General features: G+C 42.0%; 2 protein-coding genes across 4 annotated transcripts; both read right to left on the minus strand.

The window, feature by feature from the left end:
* Nucleotides 1-2,629: 2,629 nt before the first annotated feature.
* LOC108414301 (zinc finger protein 431-like) lies at nucleotides 2,630-6,636 on the minus strand. Its single transcript, XM_017687143.2, has 2 exons — nucleotides 5,000-6,636; nucleotides 2,630-3,513 (listed from the first exon to the last, which is right to left on the minus strand). Exons 1-2 carry the CDS (start codon nucleotides 5,082-5,084, stop codon nucleotides 3,146-3,148), a joined length of 453 nt encoding a protein of 150 aa, XP_017542632.1. The 5' UTR covers nucleotides 5,085-6,636; the 3' UTR covers nucleotides 2,630-3,145.
* Nucleotides 4,698-18,138, minus strand: LOC108414303 (gastrula zinc finger protein XlCGF57.1-like). Of its 3 annotated transcripts, XM_037543689.1 has the most exons (6): nucleotides 18,002-18,138; nucleotides 17,508-17,627; nucleotides 16,036-16,176; nucleotides 9,639-9,752; nucleotides 6,784-8,254; nucleotides 4,698-5,135 (listed from the first exon to the last, which is right to left on the minus strand). In XM_037543689.1, exons 2-5 carry the CDS (start codon nucleotides 17,593-17,595, stop codon nucleotides 6,822-6,824), a joined length of 1,776 nt encoding a protein of 591 aa, XP_037399586.1. In that variant the 5' UTR covers nucleotides 17,596-17,627; nucleotides 18,002-18,138; the 3' UTR covers nucleotides 4,698-5,135; nucleotides 6,784-6,821. The 3 variants fall into 3 exon arrangements, with proteins under 3 accessions (XP_037399586.1, XP_017542636.1, XP_017542641.2); XM_017687147.2 differs by lacking the exon at nucleotides 4,698-5,135 and having other exon boundaries at nucleotides 6,751-8,254; XM_017687152.2 differs by lacking the exons at nucleotides 4,698-5,135; nucleotides 6,784-8,254; nucleotides 9,639-9,752 and adding an exon at nucleotides 12,918-14,595.
* Nucleotides 18,139-18,795: the final 657 nt, after the last annotated feature.

Genomic DNA, 18,795 nt, shown 5'->3' on the forward strand with positions numbered 1-18,795 from the left:
GTCTCAGAGAGGCGGAGTCTTTCAGAAGTAAAGAGGAGGTTCACCACTCTGTGAATGACGGCACCATCAAATAGAGCAACAATTCAAGAAGAACGTTTCGCAACTTAAATTAGCAAAGAGCTTCTGCTTTTCATCGTCTACGGTGCAGAATATCATTTAAGACTCAGAGAATCTGGAGAAATATCTGTCTGTGAGGGACGAGGCTGAAATCTGCTGGCCGTGATCTTTGGGCCCTCAGGCAGCACTGCATTAAAAACAGACATGATTTTGTAGTGGAAATCACTGCATGGGCTCAGAAACACTTCTGAAAACCACTGTCTGTGAACACAGTTCATCACTGCATCCACAAATGCTGTTAAACTCTAAAACACAAAGAAGAAACCAAATATAAACAGGATCCAGAAACGCTGCCACCTTCTCTGGGCCTGAGCTCATTTAAAATGGACTGAGGGGAAGGGGAAAAGTGTCCTGCGGTCCGACGAATCAACATTTGAAATTCCTTTTTGTTAGCTTGTTAGCAGAGCACAGTTCTAAAGCCAGTATTCATGATTGTTTAGCGGGCATTACTGTACATGGCATGGGTGACAAGCTCGTCTGTGAAGGTGCCATTAATACTGAATGATATATATATACATGTTTTAGCAACTTCTGCTGCCGTCCAGATGATGTCTTTTTCAGGGAAGGCCTTGATTATTTCAGCTAGACAGTGTAAAACCACATTCTGCATGTATTACAGCAGCATTGCTCTGAATAAAGAGTCTTATATAAGGAAATGTGTAGTGTAGAATTTGAAGTCATGCATTAGCTTGTAATTTATAAGAAATATATTTATTAAGAAATATTGGACTGCTGGGATGTTGGAACACATTAAGAAAAGCTTTTTAGTGTTTTTGGAGGGTTTTTAAAACATCAAAAAATAAAGATCTGAATGTAAAAATTTCAAAAGCAGGCTTATAAAGATGTGATGCTTTTTTGTATATATGTTTATGGTATATGTATTTATATTATGTAGGTACAAATATAGTAATATTTCTACTATGTAGTTATAGTTGTAGTTATGTCTATTGTGTAGGTACTGTTGTAGTTAAATTTGTATTGTATAGTGAGCTAGCTATATTGTATAGTATGTAATTGTAAGGTCAAAACACAACTACAGTGTGGTGAACTACAAGTTGTGAATAATGTGAAAGTGCCCCTCGCTGTTTATCAGAGTGTCACCACTTCCCAGTTTCAGTCTCCATTTCCCAAAAACTTCAATGTCTCAGTGTAGTTCTTGCAGAGACGCTTGCCTGGCTTCAGCAAACAATATGATGGAATTGCAGAAAAAATGAACAACCGCAGTGGCCAGTGTAGTGCACATGGCAGCTGACTGAACTCTAGAAGTAAGTTGAATGTAAGTCTGTTATTTGGTACTACTAACTAGTAGGAAGCACCAAAACATATAGGTAATCTTATATTTAGGCTCACAATATTAACCAGGCGGATGTTTACTTTGTATTTGCCAGCTTCTTGTTCAGACAGTATGTGAGCTTGTAAGCTCGCAAGAAGTATGCTGATGCCTTCAGCCGAGCACGCTGACGTACTCCTCCTAATAAACAGACACACGTTCAGCTCCGCCTCCTCATTATTCCCCACCATCACTGTAAAACTCCATCATCTACATTAACACAGGAAGGTGATCAGAGGGGCGGTGGAGTTCGAGTCGGCAGCGTCTGAGATGTTTAAAACGCAGAGTTAGAAGAGAAAAACATCTCCCAGTGAAAGCCGTGTTTTACAGTAGAAATAAATGGAGCTAATTATGCTGGTAGTGAACTACGCTGCCTGACTCAGCCGCCTCAGAACCAGAGAAACGGGCCTTAAACAGGAGTCAGGACCCTGCTGGGGTTCATCCTAAAGTTAGGACAAGATTTAGTCTAGTTACCCTAACAGTGAGCATAAATCGGTCTGACACTTGAAAAGGTTGGCACCCCACTGAGGAAACTGCGCTTTTTCGATTACTGGTAAAGTACTTTAAAGTAGATTTCTGTGTGTTTAAAATACTGTTTGGTATTGAAAGGGTTAACTTTCCTTTGGCCCTTCCTAACAGGTATCCATGGCAACACTTTGAATGGAAGAGGGACGCTCGCAACAGTGCATTATGGGTAATGTAGATTTTAAGACTAAAAGACTGACCAGACGCTCAGTCTTTTACTGCCCTACTGAAACATTTAGGACTGAAATCTAATAGTGTTTTTCAGTAGAAACCACCAGTGTCCTACACCTATGGATTCCAATAGGACACCATCAAATGAATTTAGGATCAGCCACTCATCACCATTTAAACCATTAAGAACCTTTGCGTTGTGATATCAACAAATTTTAAAAAGCCAAAACACATTACAGGCCAATAGGAACCAGCAGAAACACTTAATGGTTTACGTGGGTTTTCTTCAGCAGGGAATGGATGGCAAATTTACTCCCAGGACCCCCTGTATTTTGCTTCTTGCTTCTCACGACAAAAGAAGAACCTTACCCAGACTTGGATGCAACATCCAATTTTACTGTATAGTAAACATTACAAAAAAACTGAATTTCACACAGAATTTAATACAGCAAAGATATCAAGAAGGAAAACAATAAAACCAGCATGATGTAGAGCAGCATCACATCTTCGTAAGGCTGCAGTTTCAATTTTTACATACAGATATTTTTGTTTTTGTAGTCAAATATTTCTTCAAAAATAACATGATAAAACATGACTTATTCCAAAACACACATTTCCTCATACAGATACCTGATTAAAAAGGCAAACTCTGAACCGAATATATAAGTGGTAATATGACAATTTCAGAGTGTCCATGATCAAGCCCTTCTCTACCACTTAATCCAAAGATTCTTCTCTGTTTTGGACCCTCATGCTGGACAGGGCTGGGAGTCTCTCTCCACACTAATTACAGGTAGAAGCTTCATTATGTGTGAACCATCATGTGATTGTCAAAGGCTTTCTTCCTCTTATACGTCTTGTCACACTGAGAGGAGGTAAAGTCCTTTTCTCCAGTATGAATCATCAGGTGGAATGTCAAGTTTCTTCTTATTCTAAATGTTTTTCCACACTCAGAACAGACAAAGGCCTTTCTCCAGTGTGAATCCTTTGGTGTGCTTTTAACTATGCGAAACATACAAAACTTCTCCCACACTGGGTGCAGGCTCCAGTATGAATTATTTCATGTTGTCTTAAATATGACGCACTTCTGAAACTCTTTTCACATTGAGAGCACTGATGAGGTCTCTTTCCTTCATGGGCGTCCATGTGATGTTTCATAGCTCTCTGAGAGGTGAAGCTCTTCCCACACTGTGAACAGCTGAAAGCTTCTTCTCCAGTATGAACTCTCAGGTGATCTTCCTGTTGGGAGGAATCACTGGAGCTTCTTTCATGCTGAGTAGTTTGGTCAGTTTTCTGTGCAGCACATTCTTCCTCAAATGGCTTCACTTCCACTTTGAACTCCTCTTTAATGTCTTCTTTTAAAACTGTTCCTATAATAAAAGAAGAAAATAAATTGTATTTAAAAACACTTGAAATATTATTAAAATACCAGCTATTTCTATATCTCATGAGCACTCTGTACAGGCAGCTTTCTAAGCCATCAAGTCAAATGTAATTCACCAACAATATATGTCTTATTTCTGAAATCTAGTATTTTAAATTAAAAAAAAACTACTGTAACTTATTTAGGCCACATGTAAGACTGTACTGTGTTCTGGGAATAAAGGTCAGGATAGAATGATGCTGACTATGCTGTGTATATGAAGTATATGGACTTCTCTTACTCACTGAATTAAAGTGTTTCATTCAGTCCCATTGCCACAAGTATATAAAGTCAAGCACAAACATTTATGAAAGAATGTGTCCTTCTAAAGAGCTCACTGAATTCAAGATGGGTGCTGTAACAGGATGCCACAGTTCCGACAAGTCATTCATAAAATTTCTTCCCTCCTAGATTTTCCATGATTAACTGTGAGTGGTATTATGGAAAAGTGGAAGTGTTTAGGAACCATAGCAACTCCACATAAAGTTACAGAGCGGGTTGCCAGGTTCTGAGGAGCATAAAGCATAAAAGTCTCCAACGCTCTGCTGATCAATAACTGCAGGGTTCAGACCTCCTCTGGCAACAACATCAGCACAGAAACTGCGTAGGAGCTTCATGGCAGGGTTTGCATGACTGAGAAGCTTCATACAAGCCTTACATCTTCAAGCACAATGCCAAGCATCAGATAGAGTGGAGTAAAGCACCACCACTGGACTATGGAGCAGTGTAAACAGTGTGGAGTGACCAATCAGCTTCGCTATCTGTCAGTCTGATAGACGAGTCTGGGTTTGGCAAATGCCAGGAGAACGTTACCTGCCTGACTGCACTGTGCCAGCTGTAAAGTTTAATGGAGGAGGGATGACGATATGGGGTTGTATTCAGGGGTTGGTCTAGAACCTTTAGTTCCAGTGAAGGGAATCTTAAAGCTTCAGCACCAAGACATTTTGGACAATTGTTTGTTTCCAATTTTGTGGAACAGTTTGGGGAAGAACCTTTCCTGTTCCAGCATGACTGAGCCCCAGTGCACAAAGAAGCTCCATAAAGGCTGGATTGGGTGAGTTTAGTGTGGAAGAACTTGACTGATCCTCACAGAATCCTGACCTCAACCCCATCACACACCTTTGGGATGAACTAGAACAGAGATTGTGAGCCAGATCCTCTCGTCCTACATCAGTGTCTCTCACAAATGCTCTTCTGGATGAATGGACACAAACTCTCACAGACACATCTTCTAGTAAGCTTCTCAGAAGAGTGGAAGCTGTTAGAGCTGCAAAGGGGGTCCATACTAAGTCCACATTAATGCCTGTGGATTTAGAGATTCATAAGTCAACGTCACACCTACAGGAGCTTTTATGACATCCCATTCTAAATCCATAGGCAATAAAAAAGCATTTGTGATGCCAGACACTGATGTTTTGTGAATCCACACTGACCTTTCTCTACTTCCTCATCTTCAGTCTTCACTCCAGACACGAGCATGACGCTGATATCCTCACATTCCACTTTAACACAGGACATCTTTACTGATCTGTTTTGCTCTAGTGCATAAGCCTGGTCAAAATTCTGTGACTGAAAAACATAAAAGAAGAGGAATCTGATCAGCTGTGGTCTCTCAGTGTTGAGCCTCTATCTGACTGACCTGCTGTGTGAAAGACTGAAATCCACCATGTGATGTTGTGATGCAGCATCTTATGGCTGATCCACCACTTTGACAGTTAGTTTTGACTAACTGAATGAATCCACTTTTCATGGCTGACTCATTAAGTACAACAACTCACTTGTAAGTGGATTAACATGACTAACAAGATCAAAGATCAAAGCAAAATCATGGAAACCTGATTCAAAACAAAGTTTTATTTAACTATTAGGATGCAGCCCTAGATAAGAAGCACTGCAGTGAGAGTGTGGATAAACATCCACATTAAGCTTACTTCATAGATCTAATGGTTTAGATTTCATAGAATAACATTGTTTAGTGGATTAATCAGGTTTTATATCAGCTGACTAACTCTTCATAAATTCACTGTTCTTCAGCTAAAAGCTACGAGATGAAGTTATGAAGTGACTAGGCTGGTAACATTAAGACAATCAGCAATGTCTGTTTGCATCAAAGACTTTAGATCGACTGTGCTTTTAGTGTAAAATTCAAGCCACAGGTGATCTACTATAAAAGTCGGCGGGGTTTATTACAGTGCAGTGTTAGTTTCCTGGCAGTGTTTGCTAAAACCTACTGGCGAAATGAGCCAATAACCGAGTGAAATCAGCCAGTGGCTGAGCTGCATATCTGTTTGTAAACAACGTGGGCTTGAAAATTCTGAAATCACTAAAAAGAACGGACACTATAGCCTGACACCAGCTCAGAAAAAGCCCAGGAGTTAATGAGGACGTAACATTAGCCTATCTAGATCATTACTGCACTCACTGTTGGGGGGTTCATATGATCCTCACCATCAATAAGGATAATTTATATCGTTTGGCATCCCTCTGGAGTTGGGTAAAATACACTCCTTAGTCATTAGATACAGTTACCGATACCCTACTGATACCTTCACAGTCACCGATACCCTACTGATACCCTCAGTTACCGATACCGTACTGATACCCTCACAGTCACCGATACCCTACTGATACCCTTCACAGTCACCGATACCCTACTGATACCCTCAGTTACCGATACCCTACTGATACCTTCACAGTCACCGATACCCTACTGATACCTTCACAGTCACCGATACCCTACTGATACCCTCACAGTCACCGATACCCTACTGATACCCTCAGTCACCGAGACCCTACTGATACCCTCACAGTCACCGAGACCCTACTGATACCCTCACAGTCACCGAGACCCTACTGATACCCTCACAGTCACCGAGACCCTACCTGTAACCTAACTTTCTCTACACATTCTTTCCCTTAGGAATGTACCATCACTGAAATCTCAGCCACATTTTTCACCTTTTAGCACAGTTTCAAACATTAGTTTTGTGAGCCACTCTAAGGGTTTCAAAAAATAGTTGTGCTGTAGCTTTTCTGAGAAAAAGACAAACTGAAGTTCCTGTGTGGTTTGAAAAAGAACAACGTCACTATTATTATTGTTGTTGTTGTTATTGTTATTATTATTATTATTATTAATTATGACAATGTTGTATTATTTATGACAACAAAATAAGTGTCCACAGTCTGTAGTTTGGGCAGGCGTGCTTTTATTTGACACCTGATTAGCATTTAAAAGCTCTTGAATTAATGCACCACTTAGTCCACAGTTTCGTCTCCAGTATGAATCATCATGTGGATATTAAAGTCTGCTAATGTTGACGATTTCTCTCCACACTGAAAACAGACGAAGGGCTTTTCTCCGGTGTGAATCAGCAGGTGTACTTTTAACTCCGAGAGATGTGTGAAGCTCTCCTCGCAGTGAGAGCACGGATGAGGTTTGTGTTTTTTATGAACGGTCATGTGCCTTTTCAGAGCATTCGTGGTGGTGCAGCTCTTCCCGCAATGAGTGCAGGTCAGTGGGTTTTCACCAGTATGAATCATCATGTGCGTTTTAAGGTACCTTGATTTTGAAAAACCTTTCCCGCACTGAGCGCAGATGAACCGCTTTTCTCCAGTGTGAACCTTCATGTGGAGTTTAACGTACCGCGACGTTGAAAAGCCTTTCCCACACAGGTAGCAGGTGAACGGCTTCCCTACGGTATGAATCATCATGTGGTTTTTAAGATTTTTGGAACCTGAAAAACTTTTCCCGCACTCAGAGCAGGTGAAAGGCTTCTCTCCGGTGTGAATAGTCATGTGGCTTTTATAGGTGGCCGACGTCAAAAAACTCTCCTCACACCGAGTGCAGGTAAGAGGATTTTCTCCGGTATGAATCTTCATGTGGGTTTTGAGGTATTTCGATTTTGAAAAACCCTGTCCGCACTCAGAGCAGGGGAAACGCTTTTCTCCGGTATGAATCATCATGTGAGTTTTGAGGTATCTCGATGCTGAAAAGCCTTTTCCGCACTGGGAGCAGATGAACGGCTTCTCTCCGGTATGAATCATCATGTGGGTCTTCAGGTTGCTTGACTCCGAAAAACCTTTCCCGCACTTGGAGCAGGTGAACGGCTTTTCTCCGGTATGAATCATCATGTGGCTTCGGAAGTGGGTGGATGTCAAAAAGCTCTTTCCACACTGACTGCAGGTGAATGGCCTCTCTCCGGTATGAATCCTCATGTGGGTTTTAAGATGGCTTGAGTTTGTAAAACCTTTCCCGCACTGAGCGCACGTAAAAGGCTTTTCGCCGGTGTGCATCATCATGTGGGTTTTAAGGTGGGTTGACTGAGTAAAACTTTTTCCGCACTCGGAGCAGGTGTACGGCTTTTCTCCAGTATGAATCATCATGTGGGTTTTGAGGTGAGTTAAATTAAACAAACTCTTCCCACACTGAGTGCAGGTGAAAGGCCTTTCTCCAGTATGAATTCTCATGTGGGTTTTAAGGTACTGCGACGTTGTGAAACCTTTTCCACACTCAGAGCAGCTGAACGGCTTTTCTGCAGGTTCTTCTACAGTATGTATTCTCAGGTGATCGTTCGGGTCGAGGGCATCTCTGGAGCTTGTCTCTTGCTCCATCTTTAGGCCAGATTCTTCCTGAAATGGCTTCACTTCCACTTTATACTCCTCTTTGATATCTTCTTGTAATATGGCTTCTGTAATAAAAAGAAGAAAAGAAGCTCATGAACGGTAGTGAGATAAAAACTATGGTTCTAGACTCAGTGAACAGTCTGTATAAGCACATTTAAGGCCACTTGCTCTGCGAGTTCGTTTCATTTGATTAAGCATCAATGAACGAATGAATTGAATTTGAGGAAATGGATTTGGGGAAAATATCTAATTGTGATTTTTCTCACTAACATTGCGAATGTGATTTAAATTGTGATTATCTTAATCTATAAATTGAGGTTCAGGTGTTTTTTGCCAAGAAGGCCAGAATATTGACCTTTTCTGGCTTGAGTCCCCTGAATGTATTGTGCCAGACATCCAGTAAGTTGTGGTTGTGATGTCACAACACGTGGAGGTTTGGCTGTCTCCGATTGGTCTACCTTATCTATAGGCAGTTGAGCAGTAGGTCTGTGTTACTAGGTTAAATTTCCCCAGTTAAAATTTGAGAGTGTTTTTGATGTAGACTATAATTTTTTTAAAATCGCTGCTCTTGCAATTGAAAATTGCACTCTTTAAAATTTACAATTCATTTGTCAGTCCTAGTGTGAAGGCTGTTTTGAGCCCAGGAGTGGTCCAGAAAACCAATCTTTAGTTCTCCCAAATGGATTCACATCCAGAAACCTCGGTAGTGTCCCGGTGCGCATGTGGAAGCTATCTGCCTCCCGGCGCCGCAAGTGGGGCTGGGTGATCGGTTCATTTTGTAACGTGACTGCTTATTACGTCACTTCCCTTTTTGAGTGTCATCATTGGGAACTGAGGACGGTTGTGGACAGAAAGCTCTGTCTTTCACTATTGTGTGTTTGTATCCAAATAATAAAAAGCAGCAAATGGATGAAGCTGCTGACCGTTCTGCAGACCTGCATGCAGAAAAGTGACATATGGAACTGTGCAATCGATCAACGGTTCGGAGCCCCGCCCCCAAACACACCTAGAATCAGTCCTGGGTGCAGACTCAGGCATTCGGGAAAAGTGTGAAAACGGCCTTAAGACATCAAACATGGGTCTCCAACACAACAGTAGAGCTGGAAACGTTTTCCTTTCAGACTAAATACGGTTTGGATCGTTTCTGAACGATATGTTGGGCTTGGATAATAGCTCAATCTGAATAAAATACGTCCATGTAGCGAACTACGCTGCCTGACTCAGCCGCCTAAAAACCAGAGAAACGGACCTTAAACATAAGGTAGGACCCTGTTGGGGTTCATCCTAAAGTTAGGACAGGATTTAGGAGGTTTAGTCTAGTTAGGATGTTTGTGTGATGCTGTTTTCTGATCTGGAGTTAATGATGAGATGATGAAGGGAGGAGCTGTTATTCTGGAATAGTCACTGTCCAAAATTTAAGATGTTTTGGCCCCTGATGCACATACTGACCTTCCTTCACCTCCTCGTCTTCAGTCTTCAGTTCAGACACTTCCATGACGCTTATGTCCTCACATTCCTCTTTAACACATGACATTGCGCTGTATCTTCCAGAGTGAATACTTTCTATGACAGAACACAAACAAACGAAGTTGGCAAACCTTCATAAATAAGGACAGAACTCCCACAGCTCACTTATCGGCAGAGGGTGAAGCAAGTTGGGGGAATCCAAATGAAAAATCAGAATAATTTATAAGTCCTAAATAAACACTTGAGAATGGAATAATTGTTGCTTAAATCTACCTATACAGAAAAATAAATCTAGATTTTTAACACGGGAGGTACGTTTGCAGTACATACCAAAGTGTTTTAAAAACATTGATTCCTTTTTAAACGCATTAAACACACATATTTAACCCATGTTTTACACAGTTTAAGATAAACAAAAAATAGACCATCTATCTACATAATATTGCAGATAAATGACAGACAGGACGTAGCAGACAAGCACTCTGTCCAAGAGAAAACGGTTTGATCTTCCATTCACGTTTCAGCGTTAAAACTACATTTCCCATGATGCATTGCTGCACCTAGGCGTGAACCGTAGCCGTGGAAACCGAACGGAAAAATCATTCATTGATTGCTAACACGTTTCATCGCCTATTAATGTTGTAAACGCTGTACATAAACACGACAGACATTAAAAGGTGTCGGGTAGTGATACATACTTACATTTCATGAACGCTTAATTTCTTTTTAGAACCAAAACAGACAGGCTAAGCTACGTTAGCCTGTTTGCTAGCGACCGCAAAGCCTGCACAGCTTCGCTGAGGAAAGGCTGCCTAGTGCGCGATAAACTGCCGTTTTATTTCACATTAATCTACGATAAATGATATAAATCTGTTTTATTTATTACAGTCCCACAAAGACGCACACCTCGCTTCCCTTAGGAACGTACCATCACTGAAACAGGGGTGTCCACACAGTCACTGTTATCCCGTTTGCCTTAGGAATATACCATTGCTGAAATGTGGGGTCCTAAACCTAAACAGTATTGATTCATAACGCACTTTACATTCTTAAACATCGCGGCAAACACTGATAATACACATTAGAAAGTGCTACGGCAATGGTTACAGCGGCTTTATGAGTACAGTGTTGAGCTAAGCTATGCTGTTTGCTAGCAACTGTTAATCAGAGACTGCAATCTTTTTCCTATTCTACAGAAAAACACTGCTCTCCACCAGGGAACATGCCATCAGTAAGATGGGAGGAAGCCCACAATGACTAGCCTAAAATGATGGTGCACAAATTCTGCTTTAGTGAACCCAACTGGTAAAAGATAAGCCAGGCCTGGTTTTCCATCTACAGCGTCAGGTCTACAGCTGGGAAGTCAGCACACTTCTAGCTTGCCTACCAGCTCTTCACTGCCCAGGTACCTGCTGAAGAAAATCATAGAAGCCATTGGTTCCTGCCGGTTCCTGGTCCTGTCCAATAGCTACATTTACATTTCTGGCATTTGGCTAACGCTCTTATCCAGAGCGACTTACAATTTGTTCATTGTACATAGGTAGGCCAAGGCAGTGTTAGGAGTCTTGCCCAAGGACTGTGTAGTGTAGTGTAGGGTGTTTGCCCAGGTGGGGATTGAACCCCAGTCTACAGTGTAGAAGGCAGAGGTGTTACCCACTACACTATCCAACCACAATAGCTAATAACTAATGGTGTTTTGTGTTTTCCTGATGGGTTGATATCACAGTTTAAAGGACTCTAAAGGTTTAACAGACATTCTGGGACTAATTCCAGATGCGTTTAATGGTTTCCTAATGAGATCTAAAGATGTCCTATGGAAAACTGTTGATCTCTAATGATGGAAGTAGAAGCTGAGCTTCACCACTGGTTCCTGGTAGTTTTGTAATGTGTTTGGCTAATCTTGTTGGGCTGAAATCACAGTGTAAAGGACTGTAATGGTTTAACAGACATTCTGGGACTAATTCCTGTTGCATTTAATGGTTTCCTAATGAGATCTAAAGATGTCCTACAGGAAACTCGTAGTCTCTAATGGAAACCACTGAGCCCATTCCCATTAGAAAGCAAAACCAACAGTTTTCAGTTCTAATGGTCGTTTTTCAGCAGGGTATTCTTCCTTCAACAGAGTTTGTCTGAAGCCTGAATATCCCAACTCCAGTTGGTATTAGACCTACTATCATTGTGAAGGAGTTCCTGTGATGGGCGACAACTCCTGGGAGACAAACACTCTTTCTCTTCATCTTTTTGTCGAAAATACAAAAATCTGCTGTATGAGATGCATGAACTTGAGCTTTTAGTGCAATTAGTGTTAGGACGGCCTCCCACGCCAGCTGTGGTGCTGAGGTTTTGCCCCAGCTGTTCGTCTCTTAAGGAATGGGGCTGTTGTGAGAACGGTGCTGTAAGACATTATTAAACACAGTGAAAATTATTATGACCAGTGCTGAAAACACTTTTTGATATTTAAACAAGAGGAAAACGCTAAAAAGAGCTAAACAGTGAATCACCGTACCAGCTGCTTGTGTCATAACATCATAAATGTATTTAAAAATTAGAAAACGCATGATTTTAGTTTTTATTCCCGACTACAAATTCCTCATACAAATACCGAAGTAAACACATCACTGAGCAGGTACAATTTCATGTTTAAGATCCAAACCCATCTCTTAAAAAATATGATTCTACAAGAGTTCTTTAGTAAAAACTATGGTGCCATACAGAACCACAAACACCCAAAGAGAACCATTTAATGGTTAAATGTTGACATGTTCATGGTTCTATATAGAACCATTCATCCATCCATTTTCTAAGCCGGGGGTGCTGGAGCCTATCCCAGTGGTCATCAGGCAGAAGGCAGGATACACCCTGGACAGGTCGCCTGGACAGACATACACAATCACTCACACCCAGGGGTAATTTAGCACGTCCAATTGGCCTGACTGCATGTCTTTGGACTGTGGGAGGAAACCGGAGAACCCGGAGGAAACCCACGCAGACACGGGGAGAACATGCAAACTCCACACAGAGAGGACCCCGGTCACCCGGCGGTGGAATCGAACCAAGGCCCTCCTCGCTGTGAGGCGACAGCGCCACCCACGCGCAACCATGCTGCCCTCTATATAGGTCAGGATTCGGGCCAGGGTGAGAGTTGGGTGTAGGTTTTGTGTTGAGGTTAAGGTTAGGATTACAGCCATGTTTAAAGTTAAGAACATTATGGTCAATTTAATAGATATTTAGTTGAATGTAACTTGAAAGTATCCAAAGTGGACTATCCAAATATCCAAAATATCCAAATAACCTTAACCTCAGCCCAAAGCCTAAACCCAACCCTCATCCTGGTCTGAGCCCTAACCCTGGTCCAAATCCTAACCTTAACCCCATTTCACCAGATAGTTTGATAACCATTTGAACATCTGTAGATAATATTAAAAGGGACAATAGTGAACTATCCAAATAAAGTGAAACTGAAATGGTTGAGAACAAGACCCACTGAAGAACCGTCTTTTTTAAGAGAGTCCCACTTAGCCCACAAAGACTCTTCTCCTTTGTGGACTCTCATGCTGTACAGTGCTGGGAGTCTCTCTCCTCACTGCCTACAGGCAGAAGCTTCATTATGTGTGGACCATCATGTGATTGTCAAAGGCTTTCTTTCTCTTATACGTCTTGCCGCACTGAGAGCAGGTAAAGTGCTGTTCCCGCGTGTGAATCATCATGTGGGCTTTAAGGTGGCTTGTTTTTGAGAAACCTTTTCCGCACACAGAGCAGATAAAAGGTTTCTCTCTATTATGAACCATCATGTGTCTTTTAGCGTCGCTCGATTTGGAAAAACGTTTCCCGCAGCCGGAGCAGGTGAACGGCTTTTCTCCAGTATGAATCATCATGTGGGTTTTATAGTGTGTTGACGTTAAAAAACTCTTCCCGCACTGAGTGCAGGTGAAAGGCTTCTCTCCAGTATGAATCATGTTGTGGGCTTTCAGGTGGCTCGCACTTGAAAACCCTTTTCCGCACTCGGAGCAGGAAAACGGCTTTTCTCCGGTATGAATCATCATGTGGAATTTGAAGTTTCTCTTTATTCGAAAAGTCTTCCCGCACTGAGAACAGATATAAGGTCTTTCTCCAGTGTGAATCCTCTGGTGCACCTTCAACTCGGAAAACCGCACATAACTCCTCCCACACTGTGGACACTGATGAGGTTTGTTTCCTGTATGTACGAACATGTGACCTGCTAAAGCGTTTGTTGTGGTGAAACCCGCCCCACACTGAGTGCAGGTAAAAGGCTTTTCTCCAGTATGAATCATCATATGGGTTTTAAGGTGGCCTGACATTAAAAAACCTTTTCCGCACTCGGAGCAGGTAAAAGGCTTTTCACCGGTATGAATCATCTTGTGGATTTTATAGTGGGCCGACGTCAGGAAGCTCTTCCCACACTGGACGCAGGTAAAAGGCTTTTCTCCAGTATGAATCATCTTGTGAGTTTTAAGGTAGCTTGGCACTGAAAAGCCTTTTCCGCACTCAGAGCAGGAGAAGGGCTTTTCCCCAGTGTGCATCCTCATGTGGATTTTAAGGTCACTTGACTTTGAAAAACCTTTCCCGCACTCAGAACAGGCGAAAGGCATTTCTCCAGTATGAGTCTTTTCATGTTTTCTTAAATGTGATACACTTCTGAAGCTCCACTCGCACTGAGAGCACTGATGAGGTCTCGTTCCTTCATGGACGTCCATGTGATGTTTCAGAGATCTCCAAGAGGTGAAGTTCTTTCCACACTGGGAACAGCTGAAAGCTTCTTCTCCAGTATGAATTCCCAGGTGATCTTCCTGTTGGGAGGAATCACTGGAGCTTCTTTCATGCTGAGTAGTTTGGGCAGATTTCTGTGCAGCACATACTTCCTCAAATGGCTTCACTTCCAGTTTGAACTCCTCTTTAATGTCTACTCGTAAAACCCTTCCTATAATAAAAGAAGAAATCATTTTATTGCTGGCGTTCACAAAGCTTCTCAGAGTAAACCTGCTTACCTAGGATCAGACTTCTGTCTTATTTATTATCAGAGAACTTGTGGAGAGGAGAATTCCCGCTCTGCAACGTCTTCCAGGTTTCTCAAACGCTAGAGGGTGCTCAAGAGTGACTCCAAAATGAATGGGTTGATAGGGAGCATTTGAGCAAAATCATAGTTCATAAATGCTGAAACATTTTAATGTAAAAGAATGCGATCAGTTCCTGAACACAGAGCAGCTTAAAACCTTTGAACACCACTGTTATATTTAAGAGTTTTTAAACTCGAGTTATAAGAGTTTAAAACACCGCCTCATGTATGTTCATGATGTCAGTGAGCGCAAACAGCCAATGAGCTGCTCCGCTCGCCCATCAATCATCCTGCTCCAGTAGTAAAGCCCGCCTTCTGCTGCCTGAAACCCGTTTGCTGTAGAAATAAAGGAAACACACAGGTGAGTTTTCCTTGTTTTTTAGTGAAATCCATCTTTCTACTGTCTAAAACTAAAGGAAAGTTCTGCTTCAGTGATTAGAAACTATTTTAACTTCTCATTTTTAGCCGTTGAGCTCCATTCGCTCCCATTCATTGAGGACTTGCTCATGGGCGCCCTCTGCTGTTCAGCAGGCCTGTTTGTGATATAACAGGGGAAATAGGAAATGGTCGGGCTCCTCATAAACTGGCTCTGTTTACTATCACCTCACTGACAAGAACAGGTTCTAGATCAGCACTCATATTCAAAGGAGCTCTGACTTCAATTTGGACGTTTCCTGGAGTTTCAGGCCAACAAACGCAGCTGTAATTATGCAAAAAGTGAAGCACTTCTTACAAGAAAAGCAGCCGCTGCCACTGTGATACTGCTTACTGGAATAATAGCTCCTTTATATTGTAGTGTGTGAAAATATTTATGTTCATTCTGGTCATTTAATCTCCAGGAGCTATTTTCTGGGTTTGTTCGAACAAGACAAGCACTTTGTTTGGATTGGTTTTTGAGCCTTAAACCCAACAGTTTGTGCAGAACCACGAAGTCCTTTTAAATGGTGTAAAACACCACAACATGCTTCTCATGTTCCTCTGCTGAAAAATTATATTTTATGGTTTTGTTTTTTCAGGAAGAAAAAAAAAGTGACCCAAACAGACCAGGAGGTCCACGTCAGACAGAAGGACATCCCTGACTGGTCAAATGATGTTTATAATGCACAATGCTAAACATGGACCACAGGTTTCCTGGGACAAAAAATCCAGATAAAACTAAGCGTAAAACGTAGCTGGTTGAGCTTTGTGAGAGCAGCTGCCGGGTCAGGAGTACTGGGAGTGAGGTTAGAGCAAAAATGTGTACTGTATGGAGGACACCGAGTGCTCAAACCACAGATCTATCTCATCCAGACTGTCCACACTGACCCGTCTCCACCTCCTCGTCTTCTATCTTCACTCTGGACGCCTCCATGACGCTGACGTCCTCACACTCCTCTTTAACACAGGACATTTTATCTGCGTCACCAAACACACTGTGCTGGAGTTCCTGGTCAAAATTCACAGTGACTGAAAAGAAATAAAAGCAGAAGAAGAATCTGATCAGCTGTGGCCCCTCACTGTTGAACCTGACAGACATATTCCACTAATTCAATGAAATGTGAGAAATTGAGAAATACGGCAATAGCTGAGTGAAATATGCCAGAAACTGAGCAAAATGTAATTCTGTAAAATATGCCATAATTTAGTGAAACACACCAGTAATTGAATAAAATCTGCCAATAATTCAGTGAAATATGCAAGCAACCAAGTGAAATATGCCATAAATCGGTGAAATGTGGCAGTAATTGTGTGAAATATGCCATAAATCGGTGAAATGTGGCAGTAATTGAGTGAAATATGCCATAAATCGGTGAAATGTGGAAGTAACTGAGTGAAATATGCCATAAATCGGTGAAATGTGGCAGTAACTGAGTGAAATATGCCATAAATCGGTGAAATGTGGCAGTAACTGAGTGAAATATGCCAGTAACTGAGTGAAATATGCCATAAATTGGTGAAATGTGGCAGTAACTGAGTGAAATATGCCAGTAACTGAGTGAAATATGCCATAAATTGGTGAAATGTGCCAGTAACTGAGTGAAATATGCCATAAATCGGTGAAATGTGGCAATAATTGAGTGAAATATGCCATAAATCGGTGAAATGTGGCAATAATTGAGTGAAATATGCCATAAATCGGTGAAATGTGTACTGAATGACTTGAAATCGCTGAATGAAGGCAACTGCCTCAGCGCCTCAGGAACATTTAGGCTTAAAACTACGTTACCCATGATGCCTTTATGCGGGCGTACATCTTCTCGGTAAACGGTTACCATGGATATGGAGCGGCGGGCTAACAGCCGTTTATTCAGACACAAACCAAACGTTAAAGCGTGTTTACAGTGATGGCGAACGCGTTTAAATGCAGTTGTTTTAATAAAGCCGTTATTTTAATATTTTAATAACCGCAGACTGAGGCTCTAAACCCCGCTCGCTCCGCTAGCCTGTTAGCATCTGCTAAGCTAGACGCCCTCAGCGGAAGAGGAAAACTCGACCCAGTGTAACGGCGATTCTCGGGAGAACCCGCCTGACCGCCTCTTCACCCTGAACAGGGAGAAGGGAAGCCATGAAACGGCTTTATTTACCCCGAGTCCGATTTATTTACTGCAGTTCCACAGAGAAACATACCTCTTTCCTTAGGACCGTACCATCGCTGACGGGGGGGGGGCAGTCCTCTAACAGGTTCATGTGTGGGTTTACACCATATACATAAACTGCTGGGGCTCATTATTTGTACCTGTGCTGCACTAAGATTCCTCAAATGAAAAGTGCTGTATAAATAATGTTTTAATACTCACTACAGTCAAAACCCACTGCTGCACCCTCCAGTCTTGGGTGTTCACTGGCTGCTCCAGTGATTCCAGGACATTCTGGCCTCCATATCATCCCATCAGCGGCCTCCTCTGTGGCTGGGACTGCTGTAAAGTTTAGGAGCAGAGCAGCGCCAGGCAGGAATTACTCATCATTATCCATTAAATCCATTTCATGGAAATCCATTAAAGCTCCACAACTGGGATATGCTGACAATTAGCAATAAGAAAAATAGACAGAAGCCGTAATTATTATTATTTTACGAGATTAGTTCATGAAGCTTCTTTCAAGGGAAGGATTATGATGAAATGATAGAAAGGACTTCATGAGGAAACGTTATACACTATACTTTGATCACTGTGATGTCGCTGTACATGTTCACAATGTTTTCGCCTTTTATTTGTGCATTTATAAGCAGACATTGTGTATGTCTATATGGGTATATTAACACTAAAGACGGAGAACAAAAGTAAGTTCTTACTACGTTTCGCACTAGGCCGAGGGAAATGGTGCACCTCGTGGGCTTCCTCTCTCTCTTCCCATTGGCTATATGCACATTCGAATGCTGTCTGTGATTGGTAGAGAGCAGATCAGTCAACAAGCCACCTTCCCTCCAAGTTCAACCCAGTGTTATACCACGACTACCTTAGGACGTCATATCCACCTTTTAAGAGTGACTCGCTGAGAAGGTTGCTGGCCGGTGACAGAGCGGTCACTAGGAAAAGATCATATGAGCATTAGTGTAGCTGGTAACCTCCAAAATCAGGTCCCAGAATAGCTGTAATGCACAGTGATGATGATGAGGCTAATAATCCTCCACACTGAGAACAGGTAAAAGGCTGTTCTCCAGGATGAATCATTCTGTGGTGTTTACAGTGAGCTGATGTAAAAAAGCCCCAAACTACACATAGAAGTTTAGTTTTAAACTTGCTTGTTCACACTCAGATGAGGTGAATGCTATTTTCTCAGAGTATGGATCATAAACTGGGTTTTAAAGGCTTTCTTCCTCCCACATTAGGAAGAGGTACAAGTTTGGTTTCCAGTATGAATTTTGTGGTGTACTTGCGCGAGTTGAAGAAAACTCTCCCCACATTCAAAGCCCTGATTCTGCTTGGGTTTTTGCATGTTTGGACACATGTTTTCTCAGAGCGTCTGCTGTCGTGTAACTGGACCCACACTGAGCGCAGCTAAAAGGCTTTTCTCCGGTATGGATCATCATGTGAGTTATAAGGTTGCCATTTTCTGCAAAACCTTTTCCGCACTCGGAGCAAGTGA

Source organism: Pygocentrus nattereri, chromosome 12 (genome assembly GCF_015220715.1).
Source record: "Pygocentrus nattereri isolate fPygNat1 chromosome 12, fPygNat1.pri, whole genome shotgun sequence".
NCBI lineage: Eukaryota > Metazoa > Chordata > Actinopteri > Characiformes > Serrasalmidae > Pygocentrus > Pygocentrus nattereri.

Bases quoted from the DNA above. Each gene is read 5' to 3' on its own strand.
- LOC108414303 (XM_037543689.1), bottom strand. From the start codon at position 17,595: ATGATATGGAGGCCAGAATGTCCTGGAATCACTGGAGCAGCCAGTGAA. The intron at 9,753-16,035 runs GTCAGTGTGGAC...GTTCTGTCATAG, and splicing joins AGACGAGGAGGTGGAGACGG to AAAGTATTCACTCTGGAAGA. The intron at 8,255-9,638 runs GTCAGTATGTGC...TTTTTATTACAG, and splicing joins AGACGAGGAGGTGAAGGAAG to AAGCCATATTACAAGAAGAT.
- LOC108414301 (XM_017687143.2), bottom strand. From the start codon at position 5,084: ATGTCCTGTGTTAAAGTGGAATGTGAGGATATCAGCGTCATGCTCGTG. The intron at 3,514-4,999 runs GTCAGTGTGGAT...CTTTTATTATAG, and splicing joins AGATGAGGAAGTAGAGAAAG to GAACAGTTTTAAAAGAAGAC.